This window comes from Falco rusticolus, chromosome 1, assembly GCF_015220075.1.
Source record: "Falco rusticolus isolate bFalRus1 chromosome 1, bFalRus1.pri, whole genome shotgun sequence".
NCBI lineage: Eukaryota > Metazoa > Chordata > Aves > Falconiformes > Falconidae > Falco > Falco rusticolus.
Window position 1 is genome coordinate 21219569 of NC_051187.1, and position 15354 is coordinate 21234922.

Consider the following 15354-nt stretch of genomic DNA (forward strand, 5'->3'; position numbering starts at 1 on the left):
TCCTCTTTCCCTGGTCAGCAGCAGTTCACACGCAGTTGTGTCCAAAAAAGGGACACATGCGCACAATTATCTGCACCTCACATTATCCTTCTGCCTGCAAAGAGTTTTATTAAGCACCAAGTACTTGGTTCAGCGTACTTTCTAATTTCTTACCTTTGGGTAAGAAACCTCTCTGTCCCTCAGGCTTTGGAGAAGAGACACTCTGAGATATCCTATGTATATATGGAAATGCACTCTTTCTATAAGGGATGGGAAGGTAGCCTAAACCTAATTAAACACAAATTTTCCTACATGTATTACAGTGAAACCAACACACACTAGATGAGGACAGCATTTTAGCTGGCTAGACATGAGGACACAAAGCTGCAGTACTGGGTCAGACACACAGCCTGTCTAGCTCTAAAGCCTGCCTCCAACGCAGGTCCAGGTGAGTCACAGGCAAGCACACAGCTGTAAGAACATCACAGCAGATGACTGCATGAAAATCTGCTTACACCCTTCCGCCATGCAAAAGGTGGTTCAAAGTCTAAAGCAGAAGTTTTAATAACCCTTCTATATATAGCACTGGCAATTCAAGAGAAATCACACTCTAGCCTGATTGAAGAGTTTATAATCTAAGTTGTTATAAGCAACAAACCGTGGTACAAAGTTGCATAACAAGTGAAAATTACACAATTAAAAAAACAAACAAACAAACAAACAAAAAAAACCCAAAAAAACCCCCCAAAAAACAAAGCAACACAAAATCATACAGAAGTCAACCACAATAAAGAGAAAACTGAAAGCCTGGAGAAAAGAAGATACATTTCCGTCAAACTCAACTAGTGACCACCAACCCCAAAATATATTTAATATATATTACTCCTTGTATACTCTTATTGCAGAGTATTGCTTTCAGCTCTCATTCCAAGTTGACTCCTAAGAGCCTAATCACATGTACCTGACAATGAGAAATATTAAGCCTCGCTGAAAGTCAGCCTATCTTTTCTACCCTACAATTAAAACACCATACTTAAATGACGGCTTTAAAACTAGTCAAATTCAGCATAAAACTTGAGCAATTCAATTGCTACGAGCTGAGTGGGTATGCAAACAGGGTGCTGCAGCCAGGTAACTCTGCACCCAGCTTCACACAGCAGAGAGAATTGCCCGTAATTAAAAACACAACAAAAGCCAAAATAAATTGGTTTGTTTCATGAGACCCAGTTGTTCTACCAAAAGCAATTATGTTTACAAAGAATGAATGCAAGATCCCCCTTCCCATCACTGTGAACATAAAACATGTTAAGGACATAACAGTCTTTGATGGGTGGCAGTAGGTAAATTCAAGGATCTGGAATTAGTAAGAAAGAACATTTAATGCTCACAGCTTTCTGTTCCACTTCTTGGCCCTGGAAAAGGCAAAGGGTTAACACACTTTTTGTTTCATGCAATCATGTGTATGCCTTAATGATAATTTATCTTAAAATATGAGCTTCAAAGTTTTGAAATACAACCTACTACAATGTAATGCTAACTTACAATGCACCTGTCATTTCTCATCCTAATGAAATGGAGTACTAAAAAAATGCATTTTGTAAATCTGCTAAGCTCTTTACCAATTCCATAGTCAGATTAGAAAGAGCAGAACACTGCCATGAAACAGTTCTCCAAAAACAACATCCAAGACCTCCTGCCCTACCCGTGGAAGGCAAGTTCTGCTTCAGAGAGGAGGGAGAGGAGGAAGCAAGCTCAAACAAAACACATGAACAAAACCTTTTCATGTCTCAGCAAATTAAACATTACTCTGAACATATCTTAATCAAAGAATCATAAAACTTACTTACCTCTACAGTATCTGAGTAAGCCTGTCCACCCTTGCACTGTTTGAAAACACATGAAACTATCAAGTGCAACAGCTTGCTTATCACAGGGTCAAAACATTGAGCGCATTCATCCTTAGCTATTTTGCCAAGTCCCTGACCTGTAAAGGCTCAGGGTGGACTGCGTGCACATTCTCACCAGAGTGAGTTTACATTTATTAACCTGCAATCACATACTGGAATACCGGCAAGAAACTGATTTGCTGATACATCAACCCTTTCTCCACAGGAAGCACCTTGACCAGCTCACAGGAACAAACTGTTCTGAAGAGCACTTGAGTACTTTATTTTCTGAACTCCTTTTGCCTTCTGTGGCAAAGGACGGACCTGCACAGCTTTCACACTGCTGCACACCCCCGATTTCGAGCAGAAGCAAGGCAGGGTTCCTTGTTAAGAAAATAACTTGGGTCCTTGCCACCAAGGAAGCATCACCCACCCCAGGTTCGCTGCCACCGTACCAAACCAATTAGTACCTTAGGCATGCTAAAATGCAAAGAGACAACAATTTAAGCAAGGAGTTGTACTGAAAGCTGGCGCTTATCCAGAATTCCTCAGTTCTCACTGCATTTTGAGCAGAACTTACTAAACCTCAAAGTGCCTTTGGGAGCATAACTCTGAAAAGGAAAGTGTTTCTAAATGCCACTTTCTAAATGAGAAAGGAGGCTGTACCCCAGTCCCAGCCGGCCTCACTAGGGAAACCCTGCAGGCACTCCGCGGGAGGGAGCCCCTTTACCTCATCTCTCCAAAACTAAAATCCAGTGGCTTGCATCCCCCTTCCAGCCTCTCCCAGTCCCCCTGCATGCCCTGGTCCCAACAGCCCTATTTTCCCCCTGCCCGGTGCCCCCCAGGCTGTGGCAGCCCCCTCCTGCCCCACGTCCCCACACTTGACATCACCCTCAACCCACCATCGTTCCCGCACCCCACAGCCCCTTGGTAACCCTCAATGGCGACCCCACTGCCCCACGGCGCCCACATTCACCTGCCTCCCCCTCCCCTGCACACTCTCCCTGCTCGGGAAGCCCCCTCCCTGCCCCACACTCCCAAACCCCGGCTCCCCCCTCACGGCCCTGTGCCCCCAAACCCCGGCTCCCCCCTCACAGCCCCTCACCCCCAAACGCCGGCTCCCCCCTCACGGCCCTGTGCCCCCAAACCCCGGCTCCCCCCTCACGGCCCCTCACTCCCAAACCCCGGCTCCCTCCTCACGGCCCCGCGCCCCCAAACCCCAGCAGCCCCCCCAAGGCCTCACACCCATACACCTCCCCCCACTTAGCAGCCACGGCCCCACCCCCGCCGGCCCTGGCAGCCCCCCCAACCACTGGCAGCACCCCAGCCACCTCACCTGCCTCCTTCGGCAGCCCCGTCCCGGAGGGGGCGGCGGGGCCGGGCCGCGGGCGAACCCCGACCCTCCGCTCGGCGCGACAGCGGCGCTATGGCAACTGCCCACCGCGGCGCCCAGCCACCGAGCGGCCGGCCAGAGCGGCGCCCGGAGAGCAGCGAGCTGCGGCGCAGCGGGCGGCGCGCCCCTGGCGGCGCGGCGGCTTCACTAGCGCCCTCAGCAGGCCGAGAGGGCAGCGCCGCCCGCGGGGCGCGGCGGCTCCGAGGGCCAACGGTTCGAGACCCGGCCCGGGCAGCGCGGAGCGGAGCTTGCGGGGGTGTCCCATGGGTTTCAGAGGAGTTTCTGCTGGGTGCACAGGTCGTAGCTGCATCGCGTGAGATGCATACATATACATACGGTACACCCATAAACAGATCTATACACACAGCCATATATATGCAGACATGTACACCCCCCATATATAGATACACACACACATATATGCACACAATACGGATAAACACACACTTATATATGTATTTTATGCATATCCAGCTCAAATGAGCCCTCAGTGCCAAAAGGTATCGCCACTGCTTGGGGCGAGGGGTGCCCTGTCTGCCTTGGGACAGGTTGTACCACCTGCTCCAGGCCTTTCCAGCTGTTTTCCAGCTGATTTAGGCACCAGGGAAGAGCAGGGAGAGGGGATGTCCCCTGCATGCTGGCACAGCACCCTTCTTCCAGGGCTGCAGAAGTGCCCGTCTGAGCACAGAGGAGAAAGGCTGAGTTAGGATTTTTAGGTCAGGAACTCCTTTCAGCTTAATTTTACTATGCAAATTCAAATCAGCTTGAGTAAAAAGTCAAGTTTTTCCAGATCAGGTAACAGATTCCCATAGCCTGAACCTTTCTGCTGTCCCCGCAGTGAGCAATAACCAGCACCCACAGCAACACCTTCCTTGCAGCGATGCAGCCAGAAATTCAGGACATCGCTGTCACCCACCCCCTCACCCCCCGCAACTTGCCACCTACCTCAGCAGCCACCCCAGGAGCTGCCACCAGCAGCTCAGCCGTGCCCCGTATCACGCGTCTTCCCCGACCTATCCAGCTGTTTCCCAAGAGGGCACAAAACCTCCTGCAGCTGCAATTAGCTGATTGCCACGGAGAGAAAATCCCCCCAAGCACAGCTATGCCCGAAAGCCTGGGATAGCTGGCCTTGGAGGAGCACAGCCCACACGTCCATCACCTTTCCCTAGTCTCTTCCCATCTGACTGGCACTGTCCCGGTTGAATCACTGTCCCGTGACTGCAAGCAGGTGACTAAGCGCAAGAGCAGTTTCTTTTGTCATTTCCCAGGTACCACAGCAAAGATGCATGCTGGGCACGTGGCTGGTGGCACACTGAGGCTGGTGCAGGGCTCGAAGCGGGCAGTTCCCCTTCTCTTCCTGCTAGTTTAAGGGAAGGAGACAGCAAGAAAGCCCCCTTGGTTCAAATACAACCAAAGAGGTCTCTGGGTGGCTCTTCCCCTGCTCCACACTCCCCCTTGAGAGCTTTGCTTCCCCTACAGAACCTCAGGGAAAGAGATAAAATAGTAGCCTGCGGTTTTGGTTGGAATTTGTGTGTAGCAGCTCTTGGTTCACAGCTTCAAGAGCCGTAACAAACTACATTTCCTGCTGTAAGGATCAGCCCCACCAGCACAGGTCTCCAGCAGACAGGAAAACCATCCTACTCCTCGCCCCAGCCAGCCAGGCTGCAATCCCTGGGGCCAATCCTCCCCTCCCAAGCTTGGAAAACCCAGAAATACAAACAAATACACAACTTTAAAATACATTTATTTATACTGAAAACTGTTTCATGGTACAACTCACATTGCTTTGGCACGTTCCCCTGCCTCGGGCAGGACCTGCTGGGAGCACAGCCTTTCCCACAGCCACGCACACAGGGCTGCGGTGGCTGGGTGGCCACGATGGAGGAGGTGGGACCCCCCCCTGTAAATCACAGCCCTGGGAGCATCAAGAGCTCTCTTTCCCAGGAAGCACGGCTCTGACAGATGTGCAAAATTAAAATCTGTGTTGAGACCTGGCCACTGCCTCCTGGGAAACCAAAACATGCCTTCACATACCCCTTTTCACTGCTTCCTACAGCTGCTTCGCTTCCCTACAGCAGCTATTTGCTCAGGAATAGAGGGCTGTACAGTGTTATGACTACTCTAGAGAAATTAGCACTCAAATTCTGACTGCATCAGACTCCTCTTGGCCCAGCACAGCCTTAGAAGGCTCCAGGAGCTGTACTGATGTATTACTAGTCTAACAAGCACACCCTGATGAGTCCCAGGCCCCACAATCTGCATCCACAGCCTTGGAAGTGCAAGCCATAGCTCAGCTCACCCGCCAGGGAGGGTTCTTATTAAGCAGAGGATGAGGGTGTCTACGACACCTGGGATCAAGAGGAGAGGCCACACTCCACCCCAGCCTCCCACCTCCTCCCTGGCACTGCACAAGCACCCAGGAGGTTGCCCAGAGCAGGCAAGAGCAGTTGGAAAGCACTGGAGCAAGAGGAGATTATTTTAAACTTCACCACATGCAATTAAGCAGGTCCTTGAGCATCAGACAGGGCCAGCTGATGTCAGTCAGGCTCACCCACCCCAGCTGATCCAGATCATAACCTTCATCAGTTAACAGCAATTCTTTACACAGCACAGCAGTGCCCCAGAAATACCAGCAGCTCCCTGCAGAGCCTGGTGTTACCCTGGGGACAAGGTCAGGTCAAGCATCTGATTATGTCCCAGCTCATCAACAGCCTGTCCCACCCCAGTCCTGCTAGGGACTAAACCTCAAAATTTGAATCAACAGCAGTCACCATGAATTGAATTCCAGCTCTCAACAACTACAGCAGTGTACATCATGTTTTTTTTTTTATTTTATTTCTGAACCAAGACTACTGTGGGCTGCCCAAGGACGAGCAGAGCTCTAGGACCAGAGGGCAGCGCGTTATGGGGGGGAACAAAAACACCACAATGAGTCATAGGTTTGTGCAGGGGCACGCCAGCTGGTCCCAAGCCAACACCTTAGGACAGGGCAGGCTCTGCTGTTGTAGACAAGCCTGCAGCAGAGGACAGAACCTGGTTATCATGCTGCCCACACAGCCCAGCCACTGTAGGCAGCATCTGCTGAGGCAAGATCTCCAGGGAACCCCATGCTCATTTTCTCCCTAGTGCAGAACAACAAAAGCTTCTTCATGTTGGTCCTTCCTGGGGCTGCAGGACGCTCAGTCAGTCTGTAAAACTGCACAGTGTGATTGCCAGCTTTTTTTGCAGCTGTCTTGGACCTTGGTATTTGCTTTTCCACCCACATCAGAGCCCCTGTGTGGGTGTCACAGGGCTCAGCTCCTGCACATCACTATTTCCAATATCCAGCTCCACCTGTATCCCCATCGGCTGCAAGGAGAAACAGAGAGGAGCTAAACCTCACACTGCAGGGACTCTGCATCACTCCATCACCTGCCCCAGAGCCAAAATTCCCCAATTACATCCCCTTGAGGATTTCTTTCTGCTGGTGCCCTCATTTTAACTAGGTCTGCTGAACACAGAGATACAAATTGAGAATGCAATTTAGTAAAGAAAGAACATTTTGCTCCGAGATTTCCCCAGACACACTATTATTTAGCACATCCAGCATACATTTCGCTGCCCAGCACACCACCACTTCCAAACCTATTGGATCAGGCAGCAGAGCAGGCTCAGAGCCAGGAGGCTCAGGCAACATAGGCAGGATTGAAGCCAAAGTCACCTCTGCAGGTGTCAAAGCCATTTCCACAGGACTCTCACTGCCCACACGCCATCAGGAGAGCGAGACAAGCACGAGGAACACCATGACCTGGATTGGAAGTGGTGCCGCTCATTTAACATGCCCATAAATACAAGCTCAGGCTGTTGGGAACAGATGTTCCTCCCTTCCACAGCACACAACCAGGCTGCATTGGCTCCTCTCCCATTGCCAAGGGTCACTCAGCAAGGTCTGATCCTGCCCCACCCCCAGCAGAAGCCTCCCTCTGCTCCAAAGCCCGCTCCAGGTCACAGACATGTTCCTCCATTACCAGGGTCTCTCCAGGCAGCCTCACCTGCCGGGGTGACTTTGCCAAGGAAGCCAAGCGCTGCGTGGTGGCTTTCTCCTGGGTGGCTTCTTTGTTCTCCAGCAGCACCCGGGTGCTGGGCACAAAACTCCAGGATCGGCCAAGGGCTGGCTTCAGTTGACTGGTGCTGCTGTCCCTTGTCACCTGGTTAGTCACCTGCAGCACAAACAGGCTTATCAGCACCTGGGAACAGCAGTGCCACTCCGTGCAATGAAATACCGGAGATCACCAGGAGATAATGGCCCGTAGCTACTTTATGAAATTTTGTCTCCATCCTGAGCCCTCCTTTTGGAGGACACACCTATGCCATCCCTTCCAAACATAGCCCACGCAACTGTCCCAGGCACATACTCAGGTAGGAGCTCGCTCCTATCTGCAGGCTGCAGTAACTCCTGGTACTGAAGCCACCTGCAAAGTTCAACTTGGAGGCTCCAAGTGTCCTCCCAGGCTCCCTGTGCCTGTCACTTTATCACTAATCAAAGGGCAGGACTGCCTCGATGCCTCCCCGTGCCAGGTTCAGCAGACCACCATTTTCTCTCGTGGCCTTCCCAGTTCAAACACATTAATTGTGGTCCCAGGAACCTGTCTGGGTGCATTGAAGCAAATGTAATTGCTTGGCCAAGAGCTGGGGAAGGCTAGAGCAGGGCCCCTTCCAGTCCCCAGCTCATTTGGGATGATGCAATCCCCTGCAGTTCCTCCAAGGTAACTGAGCAAGAGGTTACTTAGTAAGCTGGCCTGCCCCTTAAATGAATGGTGTTATATCAAAAATAAATACAAACAACCTTTCAATCTGTCTGTACTTAACTCTACCTTGCTCAATCAAGTGGATGCCTTGTTGGTAGAGGACAGCAATAAAAGCAGGCAGCAAATCAGCCCTGTTCTTGCTCCACACTTGCTGGAGCAAGACATCTGTGGGCTGCAGAGAAGCAGAGTCGGGGACCAAAGCACCATGGAATACAGGCCCCTTACTCATGCTTAGCTGGGAGTGGGGTCCCCCCTCCCAGGGGCTCCCAAAGCCTTGCCAGGGCCATGGCACATGCCAGGACACGAAGGACAAGGCACAGCAGCACTCACCACAACAGCAAGGCTGAACTCCCTGGCCAGAGTCTTCAGCTCCCTAGCCAGCTGCATCATGATGGCCAAACCTGGAGAAGGACAAAGCATTCGGATGCTTCGGCATCAACTCCCAAAGTACATCCTGGAGGCAGGTGACATCTAGGTTTGCACAAGCACTGGATTTAGTCCCAGTGCTGGTGTTCTTGAACACCTTTCAACACATTTCCATTCCCAGCACGCAAATGTACCCATTGTACCAGCACGCTCCATCCAGCCAAATGGATGTGGCATGGACAGACCAATCCCCAAGTTGCCCCATCCCCTCCTTTCCCATCTTAAAAGGCAAAAAAACCCTACAAAAGCACCGGTAGCTTCAGACAAAGCTAGTCAGGTTGATTTAACAGGTACAGAACCCATCCCTCCAGCTCACAGCTTCATTTCCTACAGCCCATGACTGCGAGGGGACCCGTGATAGCACTGGCTGCTACCCATGCATGCAAGACCCTCTGGAAGGTGTCTGAGGCGCCTCCTTGACATCTCAGCCAGCCGAAAGCCCCTCACTCCTGGTTTATGGTCCCTTCTGGCAGCATGAGCCTCAGGGGAGCTTTGCAAACTGTGCCAGCGACCACAATGTATCTGTGACACTGTGAGCAGAGGTTTTCATCTGTGGGCAAACAGGCCAGTGCCTCCTCTGTCCCCTGGCCAGGTTTCAGACCACTGGCATGAGCTGGCACAGCCCCAGCCAGGTTGAATTTTTGCTAATAGCACTGCCAGCAGATTCCCCTTTTATTCAGCCGTGAAGGAAAAGCTGGGAGCAGTCGCACCCACATCTGTCCTGCCCCAGCTCCAGGCACAGCACACGTGGGAGGAAAACGCTCTTCAGGATGAGCAGAGAGGTCTGCAACCTCATTGCACATCCTAACGAAGTAGCTCACCCTCTGACTGCTTGCCGCCCAGCAGTGGGTAAATCACAGATGAGACAGAGTCGATCACCACGACCTTGACAGGTCCCATGGAGCTCATGACCTGAAAGAAGGAGGCACCCTGTGCAATGTGGAGTAACGAATCCAGCAGTTCTGGAGGTCGTGAGCTGCACAGAGGCGCAAATATCCTCAGGACAGGGTGATACAGCGTCACTCGTCAGGCACACAAGCCCTTCTGCCCTCCCTGCAGCTCTGGGGAAGGGAGAAAAGCCCAGACCCTCACTCCTACCTGCTGGGAGAGGTGATCCCGCAGCTCCTGCAAGGCACTCAGCACTTCATAGATGTCAAACACACGGACTACCTGGATGCGCTGCAGAGCCTCCAGCTGCAGCACAAAGTGGCATCACCAACAGCCTCGACCCCTCCAGGACTTGTTATATTCCCCCTGCCCCAGCTCTTTGCATTTATACCATGCCATGGTCCCTTATCTCTTCCACATCTGCCTCTACCCCACAAACACTGTTGTCCCCATTGCACTGACAGAAAAATCAACATGGATTGAGCTCAGGGAGTGGAAGTGATCAACTACAACAAGCCCTCCTCTTCTTCCCAAGAAAAAACCCCAAAGTGCAGTGTCTGTCCCTGAGCACAGCACCCACCGGCCCATGGGAGGAAAAGGCTGGACCCCAAAAAGCCCACAGGGACCAAGGCAGAGCTGGACAGACAACCCATCTCTGGGGGCTGCCTGCAGGCAAGAACCAAGGCAGCGTTAGTGAAAGTGCAGGGACCAGCTTCAGGGGAACTTGCCTGCTCTTCCTCATCCTCTGTCTGGGCTCGAAGCATCTGGTAGACACGGGAGGCGGTGAATCCCCCCGTGGAGTCGAGAAACAGGACGTGTTGCTTGAGGCCAAGAGATACGCTGACCGCAATGCCCAGGCACACCTGGAGAGGCAGGGAACTGGTGTCAGCCAGCCCTCCCAGGTCCCTCTGCTTCATGTGCCTGAAGGCATCATCTCCATCCTACCTGTCCTGTCCCCTCCCCTCTCCTCTGTCTCACTCACCTGCGTCTTCCCACTGCCAGGTGCTCCCATGAGCTCCGTCACTTCCCCCGTGTACAGCCCAGAGTCCAGCAGCTGGTCCAGGCTACAGGTTAAACACATGGTGGGATTATCAACACCCCTTCAGCCAGAATGACAGGGGCATCAGGAAGCGTCTGTTCCCAGGTATTTATCCCTACAGTCCCCTTCCCAAATGCAGACAAGTGCCTCAGGCTCTGCTCCTTCCTTCCCATCTTCCCTCTCTGCATCGCGGGGGCTACAAGAGGATGGTCCTGAGCTGCAGAAGAGCTGTGGTCCTGGGAGCAAGGCCTGAATACCCAGGGTTTCTCTGCGTAGTCACTGTAACAGCCCAGCGAGCAGACAGCAGAAAAGAAGAAACAAGGACAAGCAATGGACTAACTCATTTCTATGCCTGATCTAGACAGTTTGCACCATCATCACTCAATAGTCCTCCCAGATCACAACCCTCATCTCTGCAGCCCTCCAGGGAAAGGTTGAAGGCAGCACGTTGTCTAGTCTAGAAGCGAGACACACCACCACTTCCCAAAGGGTGTGCAGGCTCTCGCAAGGACAGCGGCAACGTCAGTGTCATTCCCTCAAGGGACACAGACCAGCTGGCTCTGCAGCCACAGGACATGAAGAATAATCACCTCTTGCCCACAAAAAGGCAGAGCCAGGCTGGAAGTTTTTAAAACAGCTGCTGGGGATGGTTTGGACACCACTGAGCCTGCTCAGGGCACCAGCACATTGAAATTCAAAGCCTGCGCTGGGCAACCATGGCCTTTCGCAGTAAGCCCAGCCCCGGGCAGACCTGCTGGCTCGCCAGATGGTGCACCCACCTTGGGCTCCCAGTCGGCAGGATGGCCGTGGAGCTCTTGAGCTCCTCGTAGAGGTCTGCTCCATTGGCGGGGAAGGCAGAGAACTGGGCCAGAAGCACACGTCTCACTGCAACCAGCACCTGGTGGGCAGAGAAATGTCTGGAAACAGGACTGAGAAAGTCCAGAGCCATCAACGTCTGCTGCAGAAGGTCCCCCCAGGCACACCCAACTGAGCTGTGAGCCAAACAGCTCTGAGCTCCCCAGGTAACATAGCAGGACTCAGGAGCTGCCCTTTACCTTGTAAGACAGGGAACACTTCTGGGCAACGTCCTCGAGGTCTGATGACACAAAGTCTACCACTGCAAATAACACGAGGGACAAGAAGTTCGAAGCCAAAGCTGGACAGACCCCGAGCACCAAAGAGATGACCAGCTTAGACAAAACCTGCCTGCACCAACAGGCAAAACGTCTGTGTCCTCTGCCGACACTTCAAGTGGGCAAGCAGGATGCCTGACCGAATGGAGCACTGGAGTTTTTCCTCTGAGATGGCCCTGCTGCCCGTTGCGAAACAAATAATTTCTTGCAAAACAGATCAGGGAGAGAAGCTGGTAAAAATTCTCTGTTTTGCTCAAGAGCTGCCCAGTGCTGTTTGATAGCTGGGGTGAGCCAAGAGAGTCCCCTCCTGACTGACCCCAGGTGCCAGCCCTGGCCATGCCAGGGAGCGCTAAAGCCACAGGAATGAGAAGAACTAGTGGCCCCATCTCTGCTCCCAGGAACCACTCTCAGGATTAATTTCTTCAGATAGATGTGTATGTTATTGGCTGGGGGGGGAAGAGGCTAAAAAGCAATTCCTATAGGGAAAAACAAGGATTACAACATCCGTGGCTCCAGCATCCACAGGATCCATTTAACAAGAATAAAATGGGGTTTTTCTCAGCTCTAATCCAGTTTCCCAGAGCAAGTAAAGAATCCACCTGAAGTGTTTGCCTTCCCCTCTAAGAGCAGGAGGTGCCCAGGGTGCAGTGTGCCGGGCGGCTGGGCATTTTTCAGAGGGAAAAAATGCACAAACCCTCCCCAAATACCTTTTTAAAAGCTGTAATTGCTTGGCCTTCAGAGAGTCTCTGTAGAGACCCCTACCGCATCCTGACACTCTCCTGCTCCTACAGAGAAGCCCTGACCACCCAGGGGTACCCAGTATCCACCCAGGGGTACCCAGGGGACACCCAGCGGGGAGCCCACGGGAGGGGTATCGTGCCACCCCCCTGCCAGGGGGTGGGATGATGCGGGCAAAGAGGCTGGAGCTGCAACCGCCTAGGCTGACAGTGCCCAGCGCATGCATGGAGCCAGCCTGCGCCCCCCGCCCTGCGCCCCCCCGGGGCTCTAAGACCCCCCTCGCCCCCCGGCAGCTCCAGGGCCGCAAGGCAAAGCCAAGAGGCAGGGGATGCTCTCCAGGGGATGCCCCACAGCCCACCCACGCCGTGGCAGCCGGCCCTGCAGGGGACCAGGGCACGATGCCACCCCTTGGCGCAGGGGCTGCCCCCCGCGCCCCCCCCGCCCCGTTACCCGTCCGAATGCCGCTGGCCCGGAGGAGCCCGATCATCTCCTCGGTGAGACCGGGGCAGAGCCCAGCCCGTAGGACCACCATGTCCTGCGCCCCTCGACCGGGATGAGAGCGGGGACCTGCGGAGGAGATGGGATGCCCCCTCAGTGCCGCTGTCCCGCCAGGGCCGCCCCCGCCCCCCCGGGGGGGCACACGCTGAGGAGATGCCACCCGGGCTGGGGCTGAGATGGGCGCCGACGGCGAGCGCTGCCCCTCGCCAGGGAGCCCCCGGGGCGGCCCAGCAGACGTGCCCAAGCCCCCTCCGTGGGCTCCCCACGCCGTCCCTTGCGCCCCAAAAGTCCCTCCCCCTATCCCCCTATCCCGCCCCCCCCCCCCGGCCCGCTCCCCTTCCCGCTTCCTGCGCGCGGCGGAAGGGCCGGGCGGGGCGCGGGGCTGCGCCCCCCCCCCCCGCCCCGGCCGGGGCAGCACGGGGGGTACGGGCCTTCGAGACAGCAGCGAATTGATCTTTACGTGCATGTAAAGCAATGGAACAGCAAGTGAAATAAATCGTAAGTGACACAACACAGCAAGAACAGGACGAGATGGGCGATGCACCTAATTGCTGCTACTCGTGGCAGACCATAGTAGTTAAGAAAGGTACATCACCGCCTGCCTTAAGTCATCACCTCCCCTTAATAAGTCATCGCCACCTGCCTTAATAAGTCATCGCCTCCCCTTAATACATCCTCGCCGCCTGCCTTAATATCTCATCACTTTCCCATATTACCTCACCACCATCCAGCCCCGCAGGCGCTAGGAGCCCCGGCTGCATCGGGGGCTTGGAGGACCTTTCCCAGCAGTCAGGAGGTCCCGTGCAGCGTGTCCGCTCCTAGGTGAGGTCTCCCCAAAGACAGTCTAGCTTTGATACTGTTGAATAAAGAAGCCCACCCGATTTCAAATGCGGGGACATCTGGTTTCACTCAGATCCCACCGCAGCCTGGCAGGGCTTGGGGGGAAATCAGGGAAGCCCTCCCTATCTGCTGGATTTTCACACCAGTTTGCAAGCAAGGCCACATACCTGGTTTCATAGCTTTGACCACCTGCCTCTAAGCCAGGAAGGATGCACTATACCTTGGCTAACGACTACATTCTGTCTAAGGTACATATTTCAATAACGATCATACATATTTTGCTAATGATTAGATGCATACACAAACATAAATATGTATATATAACATTTTGTTGGCAGGTTCATCGAGAGTGCAGCTTTGGATCAGGACCTGTTGCTCAGGCCTCAGTATTTCTCCCCCACCCTGTGCCCAGCAAGGGGCTGTGCCCCCATTCCCTGCCCTGCTCCCCACACTGGGCCCAGCCATGGTCCCCAGTGGAGCTCCCAGTCCTGCCTGATGGGAAGCACGAGCAGTCTCCACCTGGTAGTGCTCTCCACAGCCTCAGCAAACAAAAAAACCTCTCTGGCTGCTAGCACCCAAGGGTGCTTCTAAAAGGGCATGCAGTCAGCTGGGGGCTTGCAGTACAGCCCTACCCTGGGGTAGCACCCAGAAGGGCCAGAGCCTGCTCAGGAGCTGCAACAAAGCAAAGGTGAATAAAAGCTCTATAGCAGCCCCCACCAGCTGTCTTTAAATGACCATTAATTAGCACAGGTGCCAGCAATGCCAGGGCTCCAGGCTCTGTAAATAACAGAACCAGAGCCCAAGTTGAGTGAGTTTGGAGGTGTTGCTGCTGGGGAGATTCAAACAAGCTAGTTGAAAAATGGAGCTAGGTTGGCATGGTAGTAGATAGAGGGGAGGCTATTCCCATCTTCTCTTGCAGAGTTCTTTGTATTTCTAAGTCAGGTTTGTTTATCTTTTTTTAAAAGCACAGCTTGTGTTTGGGGTGGCTGGGTAGGCCTGTGGTCCCCTGCAGAGCTGGTGAGGTCTGAGTACCTGCTAGAACAGCTGATGATGTGAATAGAGGAAAAAAACTCTAATTATAAACTCTAATTATAATTTCTGGTGTTATTCTAGAGTTGAAACTGAGCTTTATGCAAACACTAACTGCCCTAAAGTTGTGTTAGGGGTTTGGAGGCGTCTCTACCCCAAGGAGAAGGTCTCTAATGCTCTGTTGGAGAAAAGCTCAAGCCCTGGGTGCTGAGCACAGCTATCTCTGCAACCCTGCTATTGCTCTAGAGATGCTGGAGCCTATCCTGGGATTTTCTGGCAGGAAGTTTCCCCATGGACCTTGCCAGTTCCCTGCGTTAGGAGGTGGCTTGCAGCCACGAGGTAAGGTGGAATCCCAGGACTGGGTTTAGTGAAACTCATCTGCTAGTGCTTGCTGTTGGGGTGGCGTGGTGGGAAATGAAGATGCGGGGGGGGGTTCTCTGCCCCCCCTGCAGCCGGGGAGAGCTGTGGCCCTGCAAAGGTCTTGCTGCAGCAACCCGGGGGCTGTCCTCCCTGGGACTTGAATTTCTCTAGGAAAAGGGTTTTTTATGCTTTCTCAGCCGAGGCCTGAAGAGGGCCCCCCGCACTCGCTGCTGAGGCTGCCTGCCCTGCCAGCCCCCCCCCGGGGCTCTCGGGGTGCATTAACACATCTGCTCCAGCTGCTGGGGCGCAGGCATAAGGCAGCTCCCGGGGTCCTGGGCGGCTGCTGTCCCTGCTCTGC

The 15354-nt window shown here is 53.7% G+C and overlaps 2 protein-coding genes across 8 annotated transcripts in view; both read right to left on the reverse strand.

Moving 5' to 3' along the window:
- RFFL (ring finger and FYVE like domain containing E3 ubiquitin protein ligase) overlaps nucleotides 1-3331 on the reverse strand; it is a 31916-nt gene extending 28585 nt beyond the window's left edge. For 3 of the 6 annotated variants that reach the window (XR_005102203.1, XM_037374987.1, XM_037374984.1), the window contains exon 1: nucleotides 1827-2345. Coding sequence is in view for 4 of the 6 variants with exons in the window: in XM_037374987.1 (XP_037230884.1) it covers nucleotides 1827-1878 (52 nt within the window). In the remaining 2 variants the exon portion in view is untranslated. Of the gene's footprint in view, nucleotides 1-1826; nucleotides 2346-3201 lie in introns of those variants that run through there. The other 3 variants (XM_037374988.1, XM_037374985.1, XM_037374990.1) reach the window with 3 other exon arrangements.
- Nucleotides 3332-6067: 2736 nt separating this feature from the next.
- RAD51D (RAD51 paralog D) lies at nucleotides 6068-12924 on the reverse strand. Of its 2 annotated transcripts, none has more exons than XM_037374992.1 (10): nucleotides 12720-12924; nucleotides 11454-11515; nucleotides 11178-11296; nucleotides 10342-10423; nucleotides 10088-10222; nucleotides 9570-9665; nucleotides 9293-9383; nucleotides 8376-8446; nucleotides 7290-7457; nucleotides 6068-6606 (listed from the first exon to the last, which is right to left on the reverse strand). In XM_037374992.1, exons 1-10 carry the CDS (start codon nucleotides 12799-12801, stop codon nucleotides 6523-6525), a joined length of 990 nt encoding a protein of 329 aa, XP_037230889.1. In that variant the 5' UTR covers nucleotides 12802-12924; the 3' UTR covers nucleotides 6068-6522. The 2 variants fall into 2 exon arrangements, with proteins under 2 accessions (XP_037230889.1, XP_037230888.1); XM_037374991.1 differs by lacking the exon at nucleotides 12720-12924 and adding an exon at nucleotides 11605-12512.
- Nucleotides 12925-15354: the final 2430 nt, after the last annotated feature.

Bases quoted from the DNA above. Each gene is read 5' to 3' on its own strand.
- RAD51D (XM_037374991.1), bottom strand. From the start codon at position 11,917: ATGGGGCCACTAGTTCTTCTCATTCCTGTGGCTTTAGCGCTCCCTGGC. The intron at 10,424-11,177 runs GTGGGTGCACCA...TTTAACCTGTAG, and splicing joins CTGCCGACTGGGAGCCCAAG to CCTGGACCAGCTGCTGGACT. The intron at 9,666-10,087 runs GCAAGTTCCCCT...TTTGTGCTGCAG, and splicing joins CAGAGGATGAGGAAGAGCAG to CTGGAGGCTCTGCAGCGCAT.